This window comes from Oncorhynchus gorbuscha, linkage group LG06 (assembly GCF_021184085.1).
Source record: "Oncorhynchus gorbuscha isolate QuinsamMale2020 ecotype Even-year linkage group LG06, OgorEven_v1.0, whole genome shotgun sequence".
Taxonomy (NCBI): domain Eukaryota; kingdom Metazoa; phylum Chordata; class Actinopteri; order Salmoniformes; family Salmonidae; genus Oncorhynchus; species Oncorhynchus gorbuscha.
This window is the reverse complement of record NC_060178.1, coordinates 21,780,997-21,804,586: the sequence shown is the minus strand read 5'-3', so window position 1 is coordinate 21,804,586 and position 23,590 is coordinate 21,780,997. Positions and strand designations below refer to the sequence as shown.

At 41.9% G+C, this 23,590-nt stretch overlaps 1 protein-coding gene across 1 annotated transcript; it reads right to left on the bottom strand.

Annotated features, from left to right (window-relative positions):
* Positions 1-671: 671 nt before the first annotated feature.
* LOC124037053 (interleukin-6 receptor subunit beta) lies at positions 672-20,200 on the bottom strand. The gene is made up of 12 exons (XM_046351680.1): positions 20,093-20,200; positions 19,619-19,794; positions 19,101-19,261; positions 18,771-18,954; positions 14,421-14,503; positions 13,893-14,124; positions 13,504-13,692; positions 10,859-10,960; positions 10,438-10,713; positions 10,244-10,337; positions 9,968-10,070; positions 672-2,714 (listed from the first exon to the last, which is right to left on the bottom strand). Exons 1-12 carry the CDS (start codon positions 20,146-20,148, stop codon positions 2,637-2,639), a joined length of 1,734 nt encoding a protein of 577 aa, XP_046207636.1. The 5' UTR covers positions 20,149-20,200; the 3' UTR covers positions 672-2,636.
* Between the last annotated feature and the right edge of the window lie 3,390 nt (positions 20,201-23,590).

The window sequence follows — 23,590 nt, the reverse complement described above, 5'->3', positions numbered from 1 at the left end:
TGAAATGCAAGAGAAAGGCCATTATTACACGTAGGACTCTAGGCGCACTTTTGATTTTGGCCACTAAATGGCAGCAGTGTGTGTACAAAGTTTTAGATTGATCCAATGAACCATTGCATTACTATTCAAAATGTTGTATAATGTGCCAAATTTGTCAATTGATACTTTTTCAAGTACTATAATTTTTCAAGTACTATAACTATAGAGAACATACAAAAATGATATGATAATACAACATTTAAGTTTACACACTCCCAGGAATGTCATAAATCATGGATAATTAGCTTCCCTACAGAAAAGACACCAACGTTCACACACCTAGATGGGGTGAGGGGGGCCAGACACAGCAGGGATTCAAACTGTAGAACCCAGTTCCTACATTTGAATATAAAATAGATTTGATCAAACAAGACTATTCTACATTTTATCTCTGGGACCATCAGGATGACAAATCAGAGCAAGATTACAAAATTGACAAAAACGTAAGTATTTTATTTACCTTCAGAGGTCAAACCAGTTGCCGTGATAAAAGTTTTTTGTTGTTGTGCATTCTCCTCAAACAATAGCAAGGTATTTTTTTCACTGTAATAGCAACTGTAAATTGGAAAGTGCAGTTAGATTAACAATAATTTAAGCTTTCTGCCCATATAAGACATGTCTATGTCCTGGGAAATGTTCTTGTTATTTACGTCATGCTAATCACATAAGAGCACGTTTGCTCAACCATCCCGTGGGAGGGGGGGAGGGGGACCGAACCCGTAGAGGTTAAATGAATACTCCACACAAAAACTCTCGTAATATTAATTTCATTTTTCCATTGTTGATATTGTCTCAAAATGTTTTGCATCTCAGCAATGAAGTTTTCAAGATATGTAACTTTCAAAATACAGAAATATAGCCTCTATGATGCATTTTGAATCATATGATCATAACTGATGTATTCTGTATTTTGAAAGTTAGCAGATACGTTTTGGGGTGGAATTTTCCTTTAACTTATATATTTTTATTTGGTATATGGGAATTTAACAGCAAACATTAATTTTTGTGCACTACGTCATCATGCACAGCCTTTTCTGCACAACAAGTTAATGGAAATGATGGAAACATCTCTTGTGGGAAAATACACATATTGTTGTTATGCAGATTTTAAAATACTTGAATGAAAATCTGTTCCCAATTGGATGGAAACCTACTGTAGCTACTGACAGCAACAATAAAGGAAAGCAGAGCAGAAATCATCCTTGCGCTCTGCACCATCCCCTGTCAGTCTTGCTGGTGGTAAAGCAGTTCGTTTCTCAGAGTAGTCTACAGTGCACACAGTGAATAGCAGCTGACTATTGGGGAGTTGCCTGTGTTACTGACTGACTGTGTACATGTGCCATAAAACTTATGGGGATATTTTAGGGCATTTACATAGATCAGTGTCTACTGGGATTTTGGGGGGAAATCCATGGCACTCTACATTAATGGTGACATATTGATAATAAAGACATTTTTATATATTTTATATGTTATATGATTAGTCTAAAGTGATTAGTCACAGAATTCAAGGCAAGTAATTATTTACTAAATATAATTCTAAACATTGTAATAACATTATCGTTACAAATTCAGGGGTAACCCCAATCAGGACTCGAACATGGGTCCAGTAACTGTGTAGCCAACACCTTAACTGTGACACCATGAGGTCGTATACTCTTGACTAGCTCGCTAGGTGTTAGGTTAAGGTCGCTATGACATGACATGCATGACAACCAAACTCCATCCACTCAAGCCAGTAGGCTACAGACCTCAGCAGGCATCGCATGCAGCGTTTTCTTGTCCTGAGCCAATACTGCATTCTTGAAAATAATTTGCATAGTTTACCATGCAGAGCTGGACCCTTAATTCAGTATGCAGTATTTAACAACATGCTATCCTCCCAAACTGTCAACCCCTTCTGTACCCGCTGTTGAAAGAGCAAAAAACACCAGGGATGCTGACTCACACATGACTGGGGTTGACCGGTTGACACTGGATAGTAAAAATAAAATTGGGTTTAAATGTGCCATAAGTTGTGGGCATTATTCAAAGCTCTAAAAAAGTGTGTGTGGGCGTACTGGACTCAGTATGTGGAAACATTAAAACTCTATGAGTTACAAAAGCAAAGGGAGTTTTATAAGTCCTGCTGGGACTGTAGAATTAACATCACCAAGCAACAGTAGGACTCAGAGGAACTGGGATAACTTGTGTTTTTGTTTCTTCATCAGCACTAGACCTGGGGCTAGATGTTCTAGCCTGGTTTGACAGACTTCTAGCCTCTCCTATAACACAGCAGCTCTTAAAAGAAACTGCAGTAAATACGAAGACACGCATCAGTAGCATCAGTAGATGATACGATATTACAGCATATAAAGGATATATATATAGAACAGATGAAACATATATTACTTGAATTACTTTGCAAGTGGCCTTATTTTGACTTGCCAGGTCACAATGAATCATGATTGGATAAAAACTATATTTAAAGTACTGTACAGATGCCAATGAAAACCTCACAGTGTGTTATAACATAAACAAATTCAGAACATATAACAGAAAAACAAAGAACAGGGTTCAGACGTCATAAGAAATTACATTACCACATACAATCAACATCAATAGTTTTCTGCCCCCTGCTGGGGGAGTGGGGGCACTGGGGCTTTATTTGAAATGGTGTTCTCTCCTCTGAGATCCTGAAAAATAAAGAGAAGAACTTAGAACATGTTTTATTGGTTAGACAAATAATATAGCAAAAACGTGCAATACAGAGTAATCAATCAAACAAAAATGCTTCACTAAATTAGTCCTCCTCTGTGTATTTTTATGTGGACTTCCAGAGATCTTCAATGAGATCATTGTCTACAGATATGTACACAGATATGTGTTTTTCCATTTTTTAGGGCACAGTCCAATTTTGCCATCGGGTATATAAAAGTATGCAATTGTGGATCCATGTGACGTCCCTACCCTAAACCCTAACCCCTACCTGCATGACCCCTCTGACCCTCATGCAGTGACTGACTTGGTGGCTCATTACAACAGTGAACTATCCTCCCACCTGGATGTTCTTTTCACCCTTAAAAGGAGGGTGGTCTCCTTCAACATCCCAGCGCCATGGTACAATCCTGAGTTGTGTGCCATGAAAGCCACAGGATGACAACTAGAACGGCTCTACAAACGGAACAGGGCTCATTGTCCATAAGGAGGCCTACAAAGACCACATTCACAACTGCAAGGACTCACTTGCCACAACCTAATCTGCCTATTTCTCCAACATCATAAGGAATGAACAAGGAAACCCAAGAGAGCTCTTCTCAAACATCAACAAACTTCACCATCGACCTTTATGTCAGTTTTCTGGCCTCTTTTCAAAACAAAGTCGAGGCTATCTATCCAACAGCTGCAACAGTCTCACCCTTTCTTAATGGTACGGGACACCCAAGTGCACACACACATTTATTTTTATACTACAACAATTACAGGGTAGCTTACTCTGTTGACACTGACAAACAGATCAATAAAAACCATGTTGTCTGATCCATATAATCGGCCGACGAAAAGTGGCGACACGAATACAATATGACGTCCATCTACCTGAAGGAGGAAATTATTGTCCAACAAGAAACAAAAGTGTCACTGACCCAATGATAAAGACAGTGAATATGCACACTCACAGGGGATATGGCCGATGTTCTCCGCTGGTGCCAATAAGATAGCTACTGTTTGCTCAATTAACTTAATCATTTTGATAACTAAAAGACAAATTGGAGTCTTTTCAATGTCATCTTTTTACAGTAATAGCCATTTGCTTTTAAAACAGTTTTTCCATTATTGTATTTTTAAATATTGTGATATGCCTGGCTGGATCTCTGCTTTTCACTGACAGTCATAACTCAACAATGATCTATTTGGTATTTGCAGCATGAGCTGCACAAATTGCGGGCCCTTCAGACTGTAGGTTATGTGATTTAAAATAATCCACATCTTTTTTTAAATGAAGCTAATGATCCCCTGTGGCCAAATCATGGTATTTTCTGGTGTTGTAGCCTATTTCTAAGGATTTTATTTATTCGGAAAGTATTCAGACCTCATTACTTTTTCCACATATTGTTACGTTCCAACCTTATTGGAGGCAGGTAGCCTAGTGGTTAGAGCATTGGGCCAGTTACCAAAAGGTTGCTAGATCAAATCCCTGAGCTGACAAGGTAAAAATCTGTCACTCTGCCCCTGAACAAGGCAGTTAACCCACTGTTCCTAGGCTGTCATTGTAAATAAGAATTTGTTCATAACTGACTTGCCTAGTTAAATAAAGGTAAAAAATATATATTTATAAAATTGATTAAACAGTTTTTTCCCTCATCAATCTACACACAATACCCCATAATGACAAAGCAAAAACAGGGTTTTAGAAATTGTAGCAAATGTAAATATAAAAAAATATTCAGACCCTTTAGTAAGTACTTTGTTGAACCACCTTTGGCAGTGATTACAGACTCGAGTCTTCTTGGGTATGACGCTACATGCTTGGCACACCTGTATTTGGGGAGTTTCTCCCATACTTCTCTGCAGATCCTCTCAAACTCTGTCAGGTTGGATGTGGATTTTTCAGAATGCTGTTCATTGACTACAGCTCAACAATCAACACCATAGTACCCTCCACGCTCATCATTAAGCTCAGGCCCTGGGTCTGAATCCTGGACTTCCTGACAGGCCACACCCAGGTGGAGAAGGTAGGAAACAACAACTCCACTTCGCTGATTCTCAACACAGGGGCCCCACAAGGGTGCTTGCTCAGCCCCCTCTTGTACTCCCTGTTCACCCATGACTGCGTGGCCATGCACGCCTCCAACTCAATCACCAAGTTTGCAGATGACATAACAGTAGTAGGCCTGATTATGAATAATGACGAGACAGCCTACAGAGAGGAAGTGAGGGCCCTGGGAGTGTGGTGCCAGGAAAATAACCTCTCACTCAATGTCGACAAAACAAAAGGAGCTGTTTGTGGACTTCAGGAAACAACAGATGGAGCACGCCCCCAACCACATGGATGGGACCACAGTGGAGCAGGTGGAAAGCTTCAAGTTCCTCTGTGTACACATCACTGACAATCTGAAATCGTCCACCCACACAGACAGTGTGGTGAAGAAGATGCAACAGCACCTCTTCAAACTCAGGAGGCCAATTTTGGGGGCTTGGCACCTAAAAACCTCACAAACTTTTACAGATGCACAATTGAGAGCTTCCTGTCGGGCTGTATCACCACCTGGTACGGCAACTGCCCAACGCTTCATCGGGGGCAAACTACCTGCCCTCCAGGACACCTACAGCACCCGATGTCACAGGAAGGCCAACAACCACCCAAGCCTCTGCCTGTTCACCCCACTATCATCCAGAAGGCGAGGTCAGTACAGGTGCATCAAAGCTGGGACCGAGAGACTGAAAAACAGCTTCTCAAGGCCATCAGACTTAAATAGCCATCACTAGGCGGCTTCCACCCGGTTACGTAACCCTGCATCTTAGAGGCTGCTGCCCTATATACATAGACTTGAAATCACTGGCTACTTTAATAATGGAACACTAGTCACTTTAATAATTTTAACATATATACTATATTCTATTCTACTGTATTTAGTCTATGCCACTCCGACATTGCTCATCGTAATATTTGTATATTCCTTAGATTATTTGACTTTTAGGTTGTGTGTATTCTTGTGAATTGGTAGATATTACTGCACTGTTGGAGCTAGAAACAAAAGTATTTTGTTACACCCGCAATAACATCAGCTAAAGATGTGTATGTGACAATTAAATATTTATTTAAGATCACCCCCAACATGCAGGTTAATCTCAAGATTGAACCCAACATGGGGGGACTGTCATGACGTTGGTCTGTGAGTGAGGTTTATGACCCCACCCCATAAATACCTTTCTCCCTTTCCTCACTCTTGACTCTACAGAAGGACTCTTGAAAAGCATTTGTTAAACACATAGAGTCTTGGAACATCAAAAGTTGGGGGGAAAGGAACCATATTTCGGTAATCCAACCAGTTGAAAATATGCATTGGTACTTAATGAATATGATGCCAGATCAGTTGGCGTCTGAGACATTCTTACTAATGATAGGATGACATAAACTGTATCTTGGAAAGTCTACACATTATAGTTATCAGATTCACATGGAATTGTTGTGCAATTTAAATATTTAAATATGAAACTATTTGTGAAAAGATCAAATGTAATTTTAGGTTAAAGCTCTGCTCACTCAGTGGCCCCGCCCATGTGAAGAGACATTGGTTATAAACTATGAAACACGCCCTTCTCTCCCCTTCTATATAAAGTCCTTGACGAAAATGTAACTTTCTGATCCGAGGACGAGAGGATGACGGTCTCCACGTTGAAAGGGCTCAGATAATAACCTAACGAAATTAGCATCGAATTTCAACGTGAAGATGGCGATCAACTTGATATGAATTTTGAACTTTTATTCACTCCAGAAGTGAATAAAGTGATACCTCCTAGCCGTTGAGTTAGTAGCAGTCGCTAAACGTGGGCTAGGAGAGGATGGACGGAGTATCCATTCTACCACAATCCATTTCACCACTAGACATTCTTCAGAGGACCAGAGATCCATAAAGGACAAACCGGCCTTCCATCGACGACCAATCTACCGAAGCGCAGCTCAGAGTAAATATTTATTGCATTCTCCTTTTTCAAATAGGCGGTTATTTAGAATGCATAAGATTCTGTATTTACGAAAGCATAGCTTCTCCCTTTGTTACTCAGTCTTCCCGCTCTTTCAGCCGTCATATCTGTTCCGTCCACCAGGGACGTTTTCTTTATGACATAATTTGTAATCAATGTATGATCCATTCTGCGTGATTATTTAGGTATTTAGTAAATAAATAATTAAATAAAATGTTGTGTTGCTGATTCAACTTGTTAGCCAGGGTTCGTGAAGATGACCAAGAATTTATCACTTTCAGATGAGACTAAAAAGGTGACGATTAATAATTGACTGCTATTGATGTAAAAGATTACCAGGTCTTTAAGAGTTTATTCAGAAAATAACAGCTCTATTAATATTCTTTCGTGGTGCCCCGATTTTCTAGTTAATTATCTACCTGATTAGCTTAATCAGGTAATATTAATTACAGAGAAATCATTTTATAGAATAGCATGTCATATCACTTAATCTGGCATAGCCAAATACACGACACCTGTCATCATGTTGAGTGTTCTCCATGGTTAGTCTGTCATCATGTTGAGTGTTCTCCATGGTTAGCCTGTCATCATGTTTAGTGTTCTCCATGGTTAGCCTGTCATCATGTTTAGTGTTCTCCATGGTTAGCCAGTCATCATGTTTAGTGTTCTCCATGGTTAGCCTGTCATCATGTTTAGTGTTCTCCATGGTTAGCCTGTCATCATGTTGAGTGTTCTCCATGGTTAGCCTGTCATCATGTTTAGTGATCTCCATGGTTAGTCTGTCATCATGTTTAGTATTCTCCATGGTTAGCCTGTCATCATGTTTAGTGTTCTCCATGGTTAGTCTGTCATCATGTTTAGTATTCTCCATGGTTAGCCTGTCATCATGTTTAGTGTTCTCCATGGTTAGTCTGTCATCATGTGTATTGCTCTCCCTGGTTAGTCTGTCATCATGTTGAGTGTTCTCCATGGTTAGTCTGTCATCATGTGTATTGCTCTCCCTGGTTAGTCTGTCATCATGTTGAGTGTTCTCCATGGTTAGTCTGTCATCATGTGTATTGCTCTCCCTGGTTAGTCTGTCATCATGATGAGTGTTCTCCATGGTTAGTCTGTCATCATGTGTATTGCTCTCCCTGGTTAGTCTGTCATCATGTCTAGTGTACTCCATGGTTAGTCTGTCATCATGTTTAGTATTCTCCATGGTTAGTCTGTCATCATGTACTCCATGGTTAGTCTGTCATCATGATGAGTGTTCTCCCTGGTTAGTCTGTCATCATGTCTAGTGTTCTCCCTGGTTAGTCCGTCATCATGTTTAGTGTTCTCCATGGTTAGTCTGTCATCATGTTTAGTAATCTCCATGGTTAGCCTGTCATCATGTCTAGTGTTCTCCATGGTTAGTCTGTCATCATGTCTAGTATTCTCCATGGTTAGCCTGTCATCATGTTGAGTGTTCTCCATGGTTAGCTTGTCATCATGTTTAGTGTTCTCCATGGTTAGTCTGTCATCATGTTGAGTGTTCTCCATGGTTAGTCTGTCATCATGTCTAGTGTTCTCCATGGTTAGTCTGTCATCATGTCTAGTGTTCTCCATGGTTAGTCTGTCATCATGTCTAGTGTTCTCCATGGTTAGTCTGTCATCATGTCTAGTGTTCTCCATGGTTAGTCTGTCATCATGTGTAGTGTTCTCCATGGTTAGTCTGTCATCATGTCTAGTGTTCTCCATGGTTAGTCTGTCATCATGTCTAGTGTTCTCCATGGTTAGTCTGTCATCATGTCTAGTGTTCTCCATGGTTAGTCTGTCATCATGTCTAGTGTTCTCCATGATTAGTCTGTCATCATGTCTAGTGTTCTCCATGGTTAGTCTGTCATCATGTCTAGTGTTCTCCATGGTTAGTCTGTCATCATGTTTAGTGTTCTCCATGGTTAGCCTGTCATCATGTTTAGTGTTCTCCATGGTTAGCCTGTCATCATGTTGAGTGTTCTCCATGGTTAGCCTGTCATCATGTTTAGTGATCTCCATGGTTAGCCTGTCATCATGTTGAGTGTTCTCCATGGTTAGCCTGTCATCATGTTTAGTGATCTCCATGGTTAGTCTGTCATCATGTTTAGTATTCTCCATGGTTAGCCTGTCATCATGTTTAGTGTTCTCCATGGTTAGTCTGTCATCATGTTTAGTATTCTCCATGGTTAGCCTGTCATCATGTTTAGTGTTCTCCATGGTTAGTCTGTCATCATGTGTATTGCTCTCCCTGGTTAGTCTGTCATCATGTTTAGTGTTCTCCATGGTTAGTCTGTCATCATGTGTATTGCTCTCCCTGGTTAGTCTGTCATCATGTTGAGTGTTCTCCATGGTTAGTCTGTCATCATGTCTAGTGTTCTCCATGGTTAGTCTGTCATCATGTCTAGTGTTCTCCATGGTTAGTCTGTCATCATGTCTAGTGTTCTCCATGGTTAGTCTGTCATCATGTCTAGTGTTCTCCATGGTTAGTCTGTCATCATGTCTAGTGTTCTCCATGGTTAGTCTGTCATCATGTCTAGTGTTCTCCATGGTTAGTCTGTCATCATGTCTAGTGTTCTCCATGGTTAGTCTGTCATCATGTCTAGTGTTCTCCATGGTTAGTCTGTCATCATGTCTAGTGTTCTCCATGGTTAGTCTGTCATCATGTCTAGTGTTCTCCATGGTTAGTCTGTCATCATGTCTAGTGTTCTCCATGGTTAGTCTGTCATCATGTCTAGTGTTCTCCATGGTTAGTCTGTCATCATGTCTAGTGTTCTCCATGGTTAGTCTGTCATCATGTCTAGTGTTCTCCATGGTTAGTCTGTCATCATGTCTAGTGTTCTCCATGGTTAGTCTGTCATCATGTCTAGTGTTCTCCATGGTTAGTCTGTTATCATGTCTAGTGTTCTCCATGGTTAGTCTGTCATCATGTCTAGTGTTCTCCATGGTTAGTCTGTCATCATGTCTAGTGTTCTCCATGGTTAGTCTGTCATCATGTCTAGTGTTCTCCATGGTTAGTCTGTCATCATGTTTGGTGTACTTTTATACACTTACTTATTTTAATGTGTGATTTCATTGCCTTTAATCCTTCTGATTTTCTTGTGTATGTAAAGTGACTTTGGGTGTCGTGAAAAGCACTTAAAATAAAATGTATTATTACTCTAACCTTAACCATTTTAAATGTAAACTTTAATGGGGTAGGGACGTCCCGAGGATTCCGGATGGGAAGGATCATAAAAGTACTCACCCCCCCAGTGAAAACGACTGTGGTGTATTTAGTCTCTGTGTTCCAGGTGGACAGGCTACTATGTGCAGGGTCAGGGACTGTAGGCCAGAGATTCTGCTTTATCCTGCAGAGAACAGACACTGTTATCAGACTCACAGAATAAGTGGAGGCATCTGCAGTCTGCTGCTAATCAGCCAGGGATACATGTGAGTCTGGAAAAGTGCAGCAGGCAAGACATGGGGAGAGTTCCACTTCAAGACCTCTACTAGTAGGCTTCCCTCTCTGTGGCTCTCTCACCTCTGTCTCCGCTGTAGGCAGTTCAGCAGTATCATGACGGTGAGCACTGTAGGAATGCAACACCACAGGATGGTGTCCACCAAAACAACGCCCCCTAGATTGGAACACACACACAAATGAATGAACAACTGTCCACTCCAATGGAGGTAGGTCAGTAGAACAGTTAAAACATGTCAGCCTGTATTAGTCCTCACCTACAGCCACATCAAGCATTGGACCAGGAGGACTCCCTCCTGCATCAGTGTGAGCCACCATGTGGATCCTGTACAGTCCAGACAAACCACTCAACTGGTACCTCAGGCTGTCTCCTGGCACCACTACAACCTCTGGAGTTTCTTCTTCACTCTGGATGTGGAGGGTGTAGTAGCGGATGAAGCCATGCCTCTGCTCCAGAGGAACAGGCTCCCACTGCAGGACAACAGCACTGCTGCTCAGCTCCTGCACCACTGGCTTGGGGCCAGCAGAGGGAGCTGAAGAGTCCGTGTAAAAGGGTGAGTGAAAAGGTGTACAACACATAAAAGGTTATTCATTATGGTGGCAGCTATTGACAAATCAATGAACGAGCTAAAGCCTAGGATATAAAGTAAGTTGTTGTGGTGTGTGTGTGTGTTTGACCTTCTTGCCTGGTGTAGGCTTCTACTGACAGCTCCTCCCCAGTCTCTGCATCATACTCAGGCCTCACAGTCACTTTGTAGCACAGTTTCGGCCACACGCCCTCTGACAACAATGGGTATTTGGTCACACATTACTCACACCCATCGTCAGAATGTAATCCCATACAACAAAACATACTTGTCTGTTAAGTCTTTGTAGATACAACATCTACTGTAAAAGTTGGGCCCCAGAGGTTTTCCTGATCACGTCACCAAATATAGGCCATTTGATTTATTTACACAGAACAAAAATATAAACGCAACATGCAACAATTTCAAAGATTTTACTGAGTTACACTGCATATGAGGAAATCACATGTCTAGTGAGGATGCAGGTCATGGAAGAACGGGGACATTTTCAGCTTCCAGGAATTGTGTACAGATCCTTGCAACATGGGGCCGTGCGTTATCATGCTGACATGAGGTGACGGCGGCGGATGAATGGCACGACAAGGGGCCTCAGGGTCTTGTCATGGTACAGTATCTCTGTGCATTTAAATTGCCATCGATAAAATGCAATTGTGTTCATTGTCCGTAGTGTATGCCTGTCCATACCATAACCCAACAGCCACCATGGGGCACTCTGTTCACATCATTGATATCAGAAAACCGCTCGCCCTCACGATGCCATGTGCCCAGTACAGTTGAAACCGGGATTCATAGTTGAAGAGCACACTTCTTCAGGGTACCAGTGGGCATCGAAGATGAACATTTGCTCACTGAAGTTGGTTACGATGCCAAACTGCAGTCAAGATCCCGATGACGAGCATGTAAATGAGCTTCCCTGAGGTGGTTTCTAAAAGTAGGTGCAGAAATTCTTTGGGTGTGCAAACCCACAGTTTCATCAGTTGTCCAGCTGGCTGGTCTCAGACGATCCCACAGGTGAAGAAGCCGGATGTGGAGGTCCGAACTGGAGTGGTTACACACGGTCTGTGGATGTGAGGCCGGTTGTACGTACAGCCAAATTCTCTAAAACGACGTTGGAGGCAGCTTATGGTAAATAAATTAACATTGAATTCTCTGGCAACAGCTCTGGTGGACATTCCTGCAGTTCGCACACCAATTGCACGCTCCCTCAAAACTTGAGATATCTCAGGCATTGTGTTGTGTGAAAAAAACTGCACATTTTACAGTGGCCTTTTATTGTCTCCAGCACAAGGTGCCCCTGTGTAATGATCATGCTGTTTAATAAGTTTCTTCATATGCAACACCTGTCAGGTGGATGGATTATCTTGACATTGGAGAAATGCTCAAATACACGGATGTGAAATACGCTTTCTGTGCGTATGGAATATTTCTGGGATCTTTTATTTAGGCTCATGAAACATGTTGCCAACACTTTACATGTTGCGTTTATATTTTTGTTCAGTACATATTTTTAGGGTAGAAAAAGCAATGTGCTGCTGCACTCAAATGGGTAAAGACCAGTGGAGGCTGCTGAGAGGGGAGGACGGGTGATAATAAGTAGCCGGCTACCGCCCTGTTTCTCGACCCTGCACCTTAGAGGCTGCTGCCCTATATACATGGACATAGAATCACTGGTTACTTTAATAATGGAACACTAGTCATTTAAATAATGTTTACATACTGCTTTACTCATTTCATATGTATAAACTGTATTCTATTCTACTGTATTTTAGTCAATGCCACTCCGACATTGCTAGTGCTAATATTTATATATTTCTTAATTCCATTCTTTTACTTTTAGATTTGTGTGTATTGTTGTGAATTGTTAGATATTACTGCACTGTTGGAACACAAGCATTTCGCTACACCAGCAATAACGTCTGCTAAATATGTGCATGTGACCAATAGAATGTGAGTTGATTTGAATAATGGCTGGAATGGGGACAAAGGAATGATATCTAACACATCAAAGACATGGTTTCCATTTGGTTGATACTACTCCATTGACTCCATTCCAGACATTATTATGAGCCGTCCTCCCCTCAGCAGCCTCCACTGGTAAAGGCTGTAAGGCCATTGGAAATTTGGTAGAAGGTGCTCTTTGCAAAAAGGTGGACTATGACTGGCATTAAAACAAAAAGTATAATGTCCACAACTTAGTAAGTGAAAAATGTATTTTTGAAGGGGGATGATGTAAAAAGCCTTTATTGTCTTGTCATTTTGGTTTGTCATGTTTTTATACGGTATAATAAAAAACAGAACCCGAAATGCCTAAGTGTTTGGGTTTGGTACAAGCCTTCATTAGGGTGTAAAAGGATCAACAAGTTCATCTCTCCGTTTTTTTTCAAGAGTGCCATGATGAGGAAAAGTAAGACCCACAATAAATGTTCTGTCATTTTCAGTTTACTAAGTGGTGGATATTATCCACTTTGTTTTTTGGCCATATTTTGTGGAGTATTTGGAAGTTATATTGACAGGTATAGGTTAGAATATGAGATGGGGAAATAGATAGGAGAGGCCACTGCCACCAGGGGCATACCTGGTCGTGGCGGGGGCAGCAGGACAACCACTACAACATCCCCCGGCACACATAGAGTAGGAGGGCCCTGTGACATGTGACCTGATCAGGGAAAACTATGTGTCCTAGTCGTAGGCATGACAATTAACTAGCTGAATGATGCATACAATCAACCCATTTACCTGTGATTATAATTTTGCTTGCATTGTGGCTCAGTCTTTGCCAGTATGGAGTATAGCTAGCTGTCTCAGATAAAGCCCACCACTCCACCAGGAAGCTGCTTAGTGATGGGGACTCTAGAGCTGTCCATTGTACCTCCAGTCTGGAATCATCCAATGCTGTGACACTGACATCCACCAGAGCCTTGGGTGCTGGTGATCATACCATCAGTAAGTTATACTCTCATTTTACAGAGGATATGCATTGGACACAATACAACTAAAATGATGCAAAAGTTTCTGGGCATTTGTTCAAAGTCATATCAATATATACACTGCCACACAATGCTATCGTCTTAATATATCGCAATGCTATTGACGTCAATGGTCAAATAGAGTCAGAGTCTGTGTACCTGTGTCCGTGGTGCTGGGGATTGTGATGGTAGCTGGAGGAGAGATGCCGGCAGGGTTGGACATGCTCAGTGTGCAGGAGCAGCGCTCAGGGGGAAGGGTCAGATGACAGGAAGTGTCGGACACACTCAGGGCATTGCAGTCCCATGTATGCAGTGCATTCTGGGAACCCTCAGTACAGCAGGATACGTTAAACCATGGGACTGAGCATTTCACTTGACTCCTGGGTGGGGACTGCAAGACACGCAAGGACAACAACAACTCAAACTGAATGTTTATAGAAGAATATCCATATAGACACTTTACAATGGAATAGACCTGAGAGAGCAGAATAACTAGCCCCAGTGTCACCTCAGAGAAAGTTGGTGGGAGGAGCTATAAGAGGGTGGGCTCATTGTAATGGCTGAAATGGAACTGAGTCAAACGTGGTTTTCATATATTTAATGCGTTTGATACCATTCCATTCCAGCCACTACAATGAGCCCGTCCTCCTATACCTCCTCCCACCAGCCTCCTCTGTGCCACCTTACCTTCCACAGCAGAGTCACTCGTCTCAGGTCTGCTCCACCTACAAGCTGAACGGTCCTCCATAGCTGAGGGACACTAGAGGGTGCTAGAGGGGAGAACACAATCAAATCTCACTAGTATCTAGAACACACTCCTAACCACATCCATTCAAAAACCTTGTCACACATGTAAGGTGATGTATAAAAGATTCATGGACAATAATGTGCTCATTTAAGCAGACAATTTATGTTCTTATCTACATATGATTTATGGTCTGCCCAGACAACATTTCCCACAAGCCTGTGCAGCCAAGGAGGAAGCACACTATGGCCAACTTGGCTTGGTTTTCATTTTCACCTAGCGTGTGACTTTTAAAGGGGCATTCTGCAATTTAAACAATAACAAAGTGGTCACCCTGCTTTCTTTAAACAATTGAGTGATGGGGCTGGAGAAACGTAACCACTCTCAAATTCATAGACAAGAGCTATGGACTGACTAGAAACCATTTTTAAAATCATATTACTCCAGTGCTAGCCTCCCTACACTGGCTTCCTGTCAAGGCAGGGGCTGATTTCAAGGTTTTACTGCTAACCTACCTATCTCTCTGATTTGGTCCTGCCGTACATACCTACACGTACGCTACGGTCACAAGACGCAGGCCTCCTAATTGTCCCTAGAATTTCTAAGCAAACAGCTGGTGGCAGGGCTTTCTCCTATAGAGCTCCAGTTGTATGGAATGGTCTGCCTACCCATGTGAGAGACGCAAACTCGGTCTCAACCTTTAAGTCTTGACTGAAGACTCATCTCTTCAGTGGGTCATATGATTGAGTGTAGTCTGGCCCAGGAGTGTGAAGGTGAACAGAAAGGCTCTGGAGCAACGAACCGCCCTTGCTGTCTCTGCCTGGCCGGTTCCCCTCTTTCCACTGGGATTCTCTGCCTCTAACCCTATTACAGGGGCTGAGTCAATGGCTTACTGGTGCTCTTTCATGCCGCCCCTAGGAGGGGTGCGTCACTTGAATGGGTTGAGTCACTGATGTGATCTTCCTGTCTGGGTTGGCGCCCCCCCTTAGGTTGTGCCGTGGCGGAGATCTTTGTGGGCTATACTCGGCCTTGTCTCAGGATGGTAAGTTGGTGGTTGAAGATATCTCTCTAGTGGTGTGGGGGCTGTGCTTTGGCAAAGTGGGTGGGGTTATATCCTTCCTGTTTGGCCCTGTCCGGGGGTATCATCGGATGGGGCCACAGTGTCTCCTGACCCCTTCTGTCTCAGCTTCCAGTATTTATGCTGCAGTAGTTTATATGTCGGGGGGCTAGGGTCAGTTTGTTATATCTGGAGTACTTCTCCTGTCTTATCCGATGTCCTTTGTGAATTTAAGTATGCTCTCTCTAATTCTCTCTTTCTTTCTCTCTCTCAGAGGGCCTGAGCTCTAGGACCATGCCTCAGGACTACCTGGCATGATGACTCCTTGCTGACCCCAGTCCACCTGGCTGTGCTGCTGCTCCAGTTTCAACTGTTCTGCCTGTAATTATTATTATTTGACCATGCTGGTCATTTATGAACAGTTATAATCTCCACCCGGCACAGCCAGAAGAGGACTGGCCACCGCTCATAGCCTGGTTCCTCTCTAGGTTTCTTCCTAGGTTTTGGCCTTTCTAGGGAGTTTTTCCTAGCCACCGTGCTTCTACACCTGCATTGCTTGCTGTTTGGGGTTTTAGGCTGGGTTTCTGTACAGCACTTTGAGATATTAGCTGATGTACGAAGGGCTATATAAATAAATTTGATTTGATTTGACCATTTACGATATTAACATTATAGTTTTAACCATGTTTTGAGGATATACAGTGTTTGTTTACAATTACATAGTTTAAGGAGTTAAACAAGCTTATATTTTGGGTTCTTATGGGGTTAGTTGAACTAAGCTCATGAGGCATAAGTTAAATTCGTAAAAAAATCTCTGGGTATATATCATTAATTTAAAATGCAGTTTGCCCCTTTCATGTGCTAAGGGGAAGCTACACTGCCACTACCTCCCTCTCCAACCAACGGTCATGAAATGATCATGAATACAACTCTTCAGGGTTTGTTGAATTTCCTCTTCCCTTCATTTGAATGTTTTTGTTGACTTTATTTAACTAGGCAAGTCAGTTACTTATTTACAATGACAGTCTACCCCAGCCAAACCTGGATGACACTGGGCCAGTTGTGCACCACCCTATGGGACTCCCACTCACAGCCGGATGTGATGCAGCCTGGATTCAAACCAGGGACTGCAGTGACGCCTCTTGCACTGAGATGCAGTGCTTTAGACTGCTGCGCCACTCAGGAGCTAGAATGTACTAGAAATCAACTTCTGTTCTAGCTTAACAGGTAAAATGATTCTAACAGGTAAAATTAGTCATTTGAAAAGCCACACAGATCTATATGAGGGGAATAGGAGGAACTGAGGTTTATCAGCAGTTTTAGATTTGATGTGATAAAAGATATTCCCAGATCATTGTTCCTTGACCGTTTCATAGTCCTAGGAACAAAGCACACTACGCTGACAATATAATGTTCTACTCTACATCCCTTCTTTTCTTTTTCTACTACAAAGCACATCAAACTCTCTCATGTCACATGGTTTCCCTCTCCTCGCTTTCTTTTTTTCTTATTTTCTTTTTCCTAAAGGAGTAGGGCATTGGAATCCATGCTGCAGCTGTACACAGTGGGCTCCAAAATGACAGGCAATGCACAAACAATACTTTAAAAAATATAAACAATATAATTATAGAGATAAACTCAAGATACCAACATGTGAGAATACTGTACTTTATTAATGTTTCAATGGAACCCACCAAAATCAATTATTGATTTAATAAAGAATCCATGACCTCCAAATCAAGGTTTCACAATTAATGGCACCCTGAAAGATTATTGTAAATAACGTCTACCAAAATTAAACCTGGAATTAAATTCCACTTATTTAAGTTTATCTAAGTCTTAAGGAACTATATTGAGCCATTAAATCACTTCCTGTTTCACTAGGATATAAAAATAAGGTAACACACATGCAGTATCCCTCTGTCATCCAACACCATGAAGAAAACAAAAGAACTAGCAGTTCAAAAGAGACAGATGGTCGTAGACCTTCATAAATCTGGTAATGGCTACAAGAAGATCCACAAACGATTGAATATACCACTGAGCACTGTTAGAGCAATTATTATTTTTAAATCTAAAGATACGGAACAGTTGAAAACCTCACGGGTAGAAGACGCAAATGCATTTTGCCCCCCAGGATAGGGAGGAGGATTGTGAGAAAAGCAAAAAATCCCCAAGAATCACTGTGAAAGAATTGCAGGCCTTGGTGGCGTCTTGGGGTCACCAGGTTTCAAAAAGCACCATCAGACGCCACTTCCACAACCACAGGCTCTTTGGAAGGGTTGCCAGAAGAAAGCCCTTTCTGACCCCAAATCACAGACGCAAGCGCTTGGAGTTTGCCAAACGTCATTTAAATTATGACTGGAAGAAGGTTCTCTGGTCAGATGAGACCAAAATTGAACGTTTTGGTCAGATACAGCATCAGCATGTTTGGCGTCGAAACAGAGATGCATACTAGGAGAGGCACCTCATACCCACGGTGAAATATGGTGGTGGGTCAGTGATGTTTTGGGTGGGTCAGTGATGTTTTAATTCCAGAGGTCCAGGGGCACTGATTAAGACTGATGACATAAGGAATTCCACCAAGTACTAGGCAATTAAGGCTGGCAATCTGGTTGCCTCTGTCAGAAGGCTGGGACTTGGCCGTAGGTGAACTTCCCAAGAACACAATGACCCAAAACATACCTCAAGATCCACACAGAAATGGTTCTGTGACAACAAAATCAATGTTCTGCCATGGCCATCTCAGTCACCGGACATCAATCCAATCGGAAACCTGTGGGCTGAGTGGAAGAGGGCAGTTGATAAGAGCAAACCCAAGAATGTGAAGGATCTTGAAAGGATCTGCATAGAGGAATGGTCCAAAATTCCTCCAAATGTGTTTCTTAACCTTGTCAGACATTACAGGACAATACTCCATGCTGTTATCCTTGCCAGAGGTGGTTGAACTAAGTACTAAATGAGGAGTGCCAATAATTATGAAACCTTGACTTTGGGGAAATGTATTTTGCATTAAATAATTGTATGATTTTGGTTGGTTCCATTGAAACATTAATAAAGTACATTATTTTGAGTTTATCACTATAATTATATATTTTAAAGTATTGTTTGTGCATTGCCAGTAATTTTGTATCCCACTGTATGTGTTTTCGGTCTGGAGGCCACGGCTTAGACCACTAGATCTCTCTCTTTCACTCACACACTCACACACACTGACACACTCACTCACTCTCACCTGCCACCTCTGTACACTGCTGTTGTGTTGGGCTCCAGTCGCTCCAGTGGCTGAGGGTACTATTGTATCGGTAACGCATCATCACTGTATATAGAGTGGAGGCGGAGAAGAGACACGTGGAGGCAGAAAAGAGACCCTGCTCTCTCTCAGGTCTCAGGTCCACCTTCACTGTCTTGGGCTCAGGCTGATGGCAATATATAGGGAAAAAACGGATAACAACTTCAACGCCAAACACCCGCTGTAGATATACATATATTATACACATCACACTGTATACATTACATAGTCCTACAGTAACTGATAGATTGGAGATGACAGTGGGCCACACACCTGCTCCTCTGTGCTGTACTGCACCTGGAAGTCCAGAGCACCATTGGAGATATGTTTTCTGGTCACCGGGAAGCTGGTATTGGTAGTCCACTGCAGCTTCAGGCATCTGGGTTTGCCTCTCACTGCTGACACATTGGAGAGGACAGGGGTGGGCAGCTTCACTGGGGGGAGAAAAAGACAAAGGGTTAGATGTAAAGTACGATGTGTGTAAAACATGTGCGTACAGATGTAGGATCTTAATTTGAGCCAGTTTGCTACAACAGAAAAATAATCCTGTAGCAATAGGAAATGTGAATTATTATGTGGTTTGTAATTAATGGACATTTTTGTAATGGTTGATACATTTTTCATAAGGGAAAATCAACTCAGAAATTTAAAAGCGGAACTTACAAACTTTAGAAGCCATTTTAAACTTAAAATAAACGACAAGGTTTACATTTCCAATATTCTCCTGCAACAGGGTGATCAAATGAAGATCCTTCATTCTGTATAGTCTATTGTATGACACTGTGTATTACCTGCGTCTATGGCATTGAGGCAGAGGCTGGGTGAGCTGGCTGTTGTGTAAGGGCTGTCGGCCAGGACCCTGATGCAGTAGCAGCGGCTCAGATAGGTCACGTCAACAGAGCAGTGGGTCTGGGTAACAGTCTGACACAGTTGGGACTGATGGATCACAGGGTCATCGCATCCGGTTCTGCAGGCACAAACACACAAAATCATTTTGTTTGTTTCCTGAATAGTTTCCTGCACAATGAATCTCCACTGTGTCAGCCTCAGAACAACCCAATCCAAACCTCAAATCACATTACACTGCAGTCAGGTGTATCGCCTGATGTTGCCTGATGATGAAATAAGATGATCTATATGTAAAGGTTCATGAGTACCAACTTTGAGAATATATTATTCTACAGATCTGTGTAATAAACATGTTACAACGTCATTTTTAAGTACAAACCAGGGAAATAACCATTACAAACTCAAATATGACTCACACATGATGAAACACAATGATAAAGTTGAAACACCAGAATGGCGTTTGGGTAGACATTAGGCAACTTATGCTGGGAGCTTTGCCATTAATATAACTAATGAACTCTATGAATAATATTTTAAATATCCTCATTCAGCCTGTGGTCATGGAGAAAACAAAGGCATGCTGATGTCAAGGTGTAGAGCACTCTTTGAAATAGAACAGAGGAGCTATGGGACGGGCTCGTTGTAATGGCTGGAATGGAATTCATAGAACGGTGTCAAACACATCAAACATACGGAAACCAGATGTTTGACTCTGTTCCAAGAATTCCATTCCAGCCATTACATTGAGCCCGTCCTATAGCTCTTCCCACCAGCTTCCTCCGAAATGTAATGAATCATTCTGTGGTTGCGCAACTGCTGGAATATGTCAGCCGTCCTTTGTTTACTTCAGTCAGGGCACACTGCATTTTGAAGGATATATTGGCATTCAAATACTGCCTCTTCCTCTGTCTAAGGGGCCTCATGCAATCACAACCATTAACTTGTGTCGTAGATGTCGTAGCACGTGTCTTACATGTTGACCTGCAGTGTGAAGCGCGTGTCTGAGGGAGAGCCTTGTCCAGGTGTCCAGTAGCAGGTCACGTTGGAGTAGGCAATAAAGACACACTGAGGCTGGCTAGGGCTGAGAGGGAATTCTGCATGGACCAGAGGGGAGAGAAAGGATACAGGTGATTCAAAGTGTGTAGAAATCATGTTTAAGTAAGGCTCACATATGGAAACAGCACATTCAAAATCATCTGCTTTGATCTATGTTATTGCTTGCCATTGGCTGAACAAACCAGTCTCAAATCAAATGCAATGTAATTTGACACATGCGCCGATTACAACAGGTGTAGGCAGCCCTTACAGTGAAATGCTTACTTACAAAGCCCTTAACCAACAATGCAGTTTTAAGGGGAAAAAAAGTGTTAAGGAAGTATTTACAAAAATAAACTGAAGTAAAAAATTGTTTTTAAATAACAGTAGCGAAGCTATATACAGGGGGTACCGGTACAGAGTCAATGTGCGGGGGCACCAGTTAGTCGAGGTAATTCAGGTAATATGTTCATGTAGGTAGAGGTAAAGTGACTATGGATGGATAATAAACAGAGAGTAGCAGCAGCGTAAAAATGGGGGTGGGGGGACAATGCAAATAGTCTGGGTAGCCATTTGATTATGCTGTTCAGGAATCTTATAGCTTGGGGGTAGAAGCTGTTAAGGAGCCTTTTGGACCTAGACTTGGCGCTCCGGTACCGCCTGCCGTGCGGTAGCAGAGAGAACAGTCTATGACTAGAGTTGCTGGAGTCTTTGGCAATTTTCTGGGCCTTCCTCTGACACTGCCTGTTATAGAGGTCCTGGAAGCTTGGCCCCAGTGACGTACTGAGCCGTACGCACTACCCTCTGTAGTGCTTTGTGGTCGGGGGCTGAGCAGTTGCCATACCAGGCGGTGATGCAACCAGTCAAGATGCTCTCGATGGACCAGCAATATAACTTTTTGAGGATCTGAGGACCCATGCCAAATCTTTTCAGTCTCCTGGGGGGGAATAGGCGTTGTCGTGCTGTCTTCACAACTCTTGGTGTGTTTGGACCAGAGGTCAACCGAATAATCGGCAGAGCCGATCAGCATTTCCGATTGATTAGGGCCTATTTCAAGTTTTCAAAGCAATCAGTAATCAGCATTTTTGGATGCCGATTATGGCCGATTACATTGCAATCCACGAGGAGACTACATGGCAGGCTGACCACCTGTTATGCGAGTGCAGCAAGGAGCCAAGGTAAGGTGCTAGCTAGCATTAAACTTATCTTATAAAAAACAATCAATCTTAACATAATCACTGGTTAACTACACATGGTTGATGATATTACTAGTGTAACTAGCTTGTCCTGAGTTGCATATAATCAATGCAGTGCCTGTTAATTTATCATTGAATCAAAGCCTACTTCATCTTCGCCAAACAGGTGATGATTTAACAAAAGCGCATTTGCGAAAAAAGCACAATCATTGCACAAATGTACTTAACCATAAACATCAATGCCTTTCTTAAAATCAATACATATGTATATTATTTTAAACTTGCATATTTAGTTAAAATAAATTCATGTTAGCAGGCAATATTAACTAGGGAAATTGTGTCACTTCTCTTGCGTTCAGTGCAAGCATAGTCAGGGTATATGCAGCAGTTTGGGCCACCTGGCTTGTTGCGAACTGTGTGAAGACCATTTCTTCCTAACAAAGGTCGTAATTCATTTGCCAGAATTGTACATAATCATGACATAACATTGAAGGTTGTGCAATGTAACAGCAATATTTATACTTCGGTTTGCCACCCCGTTCGATAAAATACGGAAAGGTTCCGTATTTCACTGAATGAATAAACATTTTGTTTTCGAAATTATTGTTTCTGGATTTGCCCATATTAATGACCTAAGGCTCGTATTTCTGTGCGTTTATTATATTATAATTAAGTCTATTATTTGATTATCTGAAAAATCATAATCGGTCAACCTCTTAGTTTGGACCATGACAGTTTGATGGTGCTTCAAGCTCCAAGGACCTTGAAGCTCTCAACCTGCTCCACTACAGCCCTGTCGATGAGAATGGGGGCGTTCTCGGTCCTCCTTTTCCTGTAGTCCACAATCATCTCCTTTGTTTTGCTCACATTGAGGGAGAGGTTGTTATCCTGGCACCACACTGCCAGGTCTCTGACCTCCTCCCTATCGTTGTCTCTCTCAAGAAATACCAACAAATTATAGTCCTTTCCACCTTTTTGGGGCGGCAGCGTAGCCTAGTGGTTAGAGTGTTGGACTAGTAACCGGAAGGTTGCGAGTTCAAGCCCCCGAGCTGACAAGGTACAAATCTGTCGTCCTGTCCCTGAACAGGCAGTTAACCCACTGTTCCCAGGCCGTCATTGAAAATAAGAATATGTTCTTAACTGACTTGCCTGGTTAAATAAAGGTAAAAAAAAAATATATATATATATATACTCCTGGATATTATTGTGCATTCCTTACTAATCTAGTTATCTATTTAGCCTTATATATAATTTCTATGAAGTCATATTGAGATTAGCTAATCTATTTTTGAAATTAGATCTATATCATGAAAGCCAATAAAAGATTAAGAAACAACATACATAGTAATTAATCAAAAGGCAATACATTCCAAAAAATATTACATTCCTCCACAACCAAGCTCTTAATTAAGGTCCTGAATTTAGGATAGTTCAGGATTTTGGCACACCAAAAATACTAACATTGATTGACTATTAGAGTGATGTAAATTTGGTATGCTACCTCTCCACACGTGCTCTTGACACTGTTAAATATATCAGTGTAGGCTTGACCTCACTAACCGACCTGAAGTAGGTTGCAGAAATCTATGTTATTAGTTCTGCAGGGTACACTACAAAGCAGGAGCAATAAGTTAGCCAGATAACTTTGATAAATAGCGAGAAATAATTGATGATTTTCCAGTT

Excerpts from the sequence above, each read along its gene's own strand:
- LOC124037053 (XM_046351680.1), bottom strand. The coding sequence starts at position 20,148 with ATGTCTACCCAAACGCCATTCTGGTGTTTCAACTTTATCATTGTGTTT. Across the intron at positions 10,961-13,503 it reads AAGCAAAATTATAATCACAG|AGGGCGTGTGGCCGAAACTG; the intron begins GTAAATGGGTTG and ends CATTGTTGTCAG. Across the intron at positions 10,714-10,858 it reads AGCCTACACCAGGCAAGAAG|CTCCCTCTGCTGGCCCCAAG; the intron begins GTCAAACACACA and ends CGGACTCTTCAG.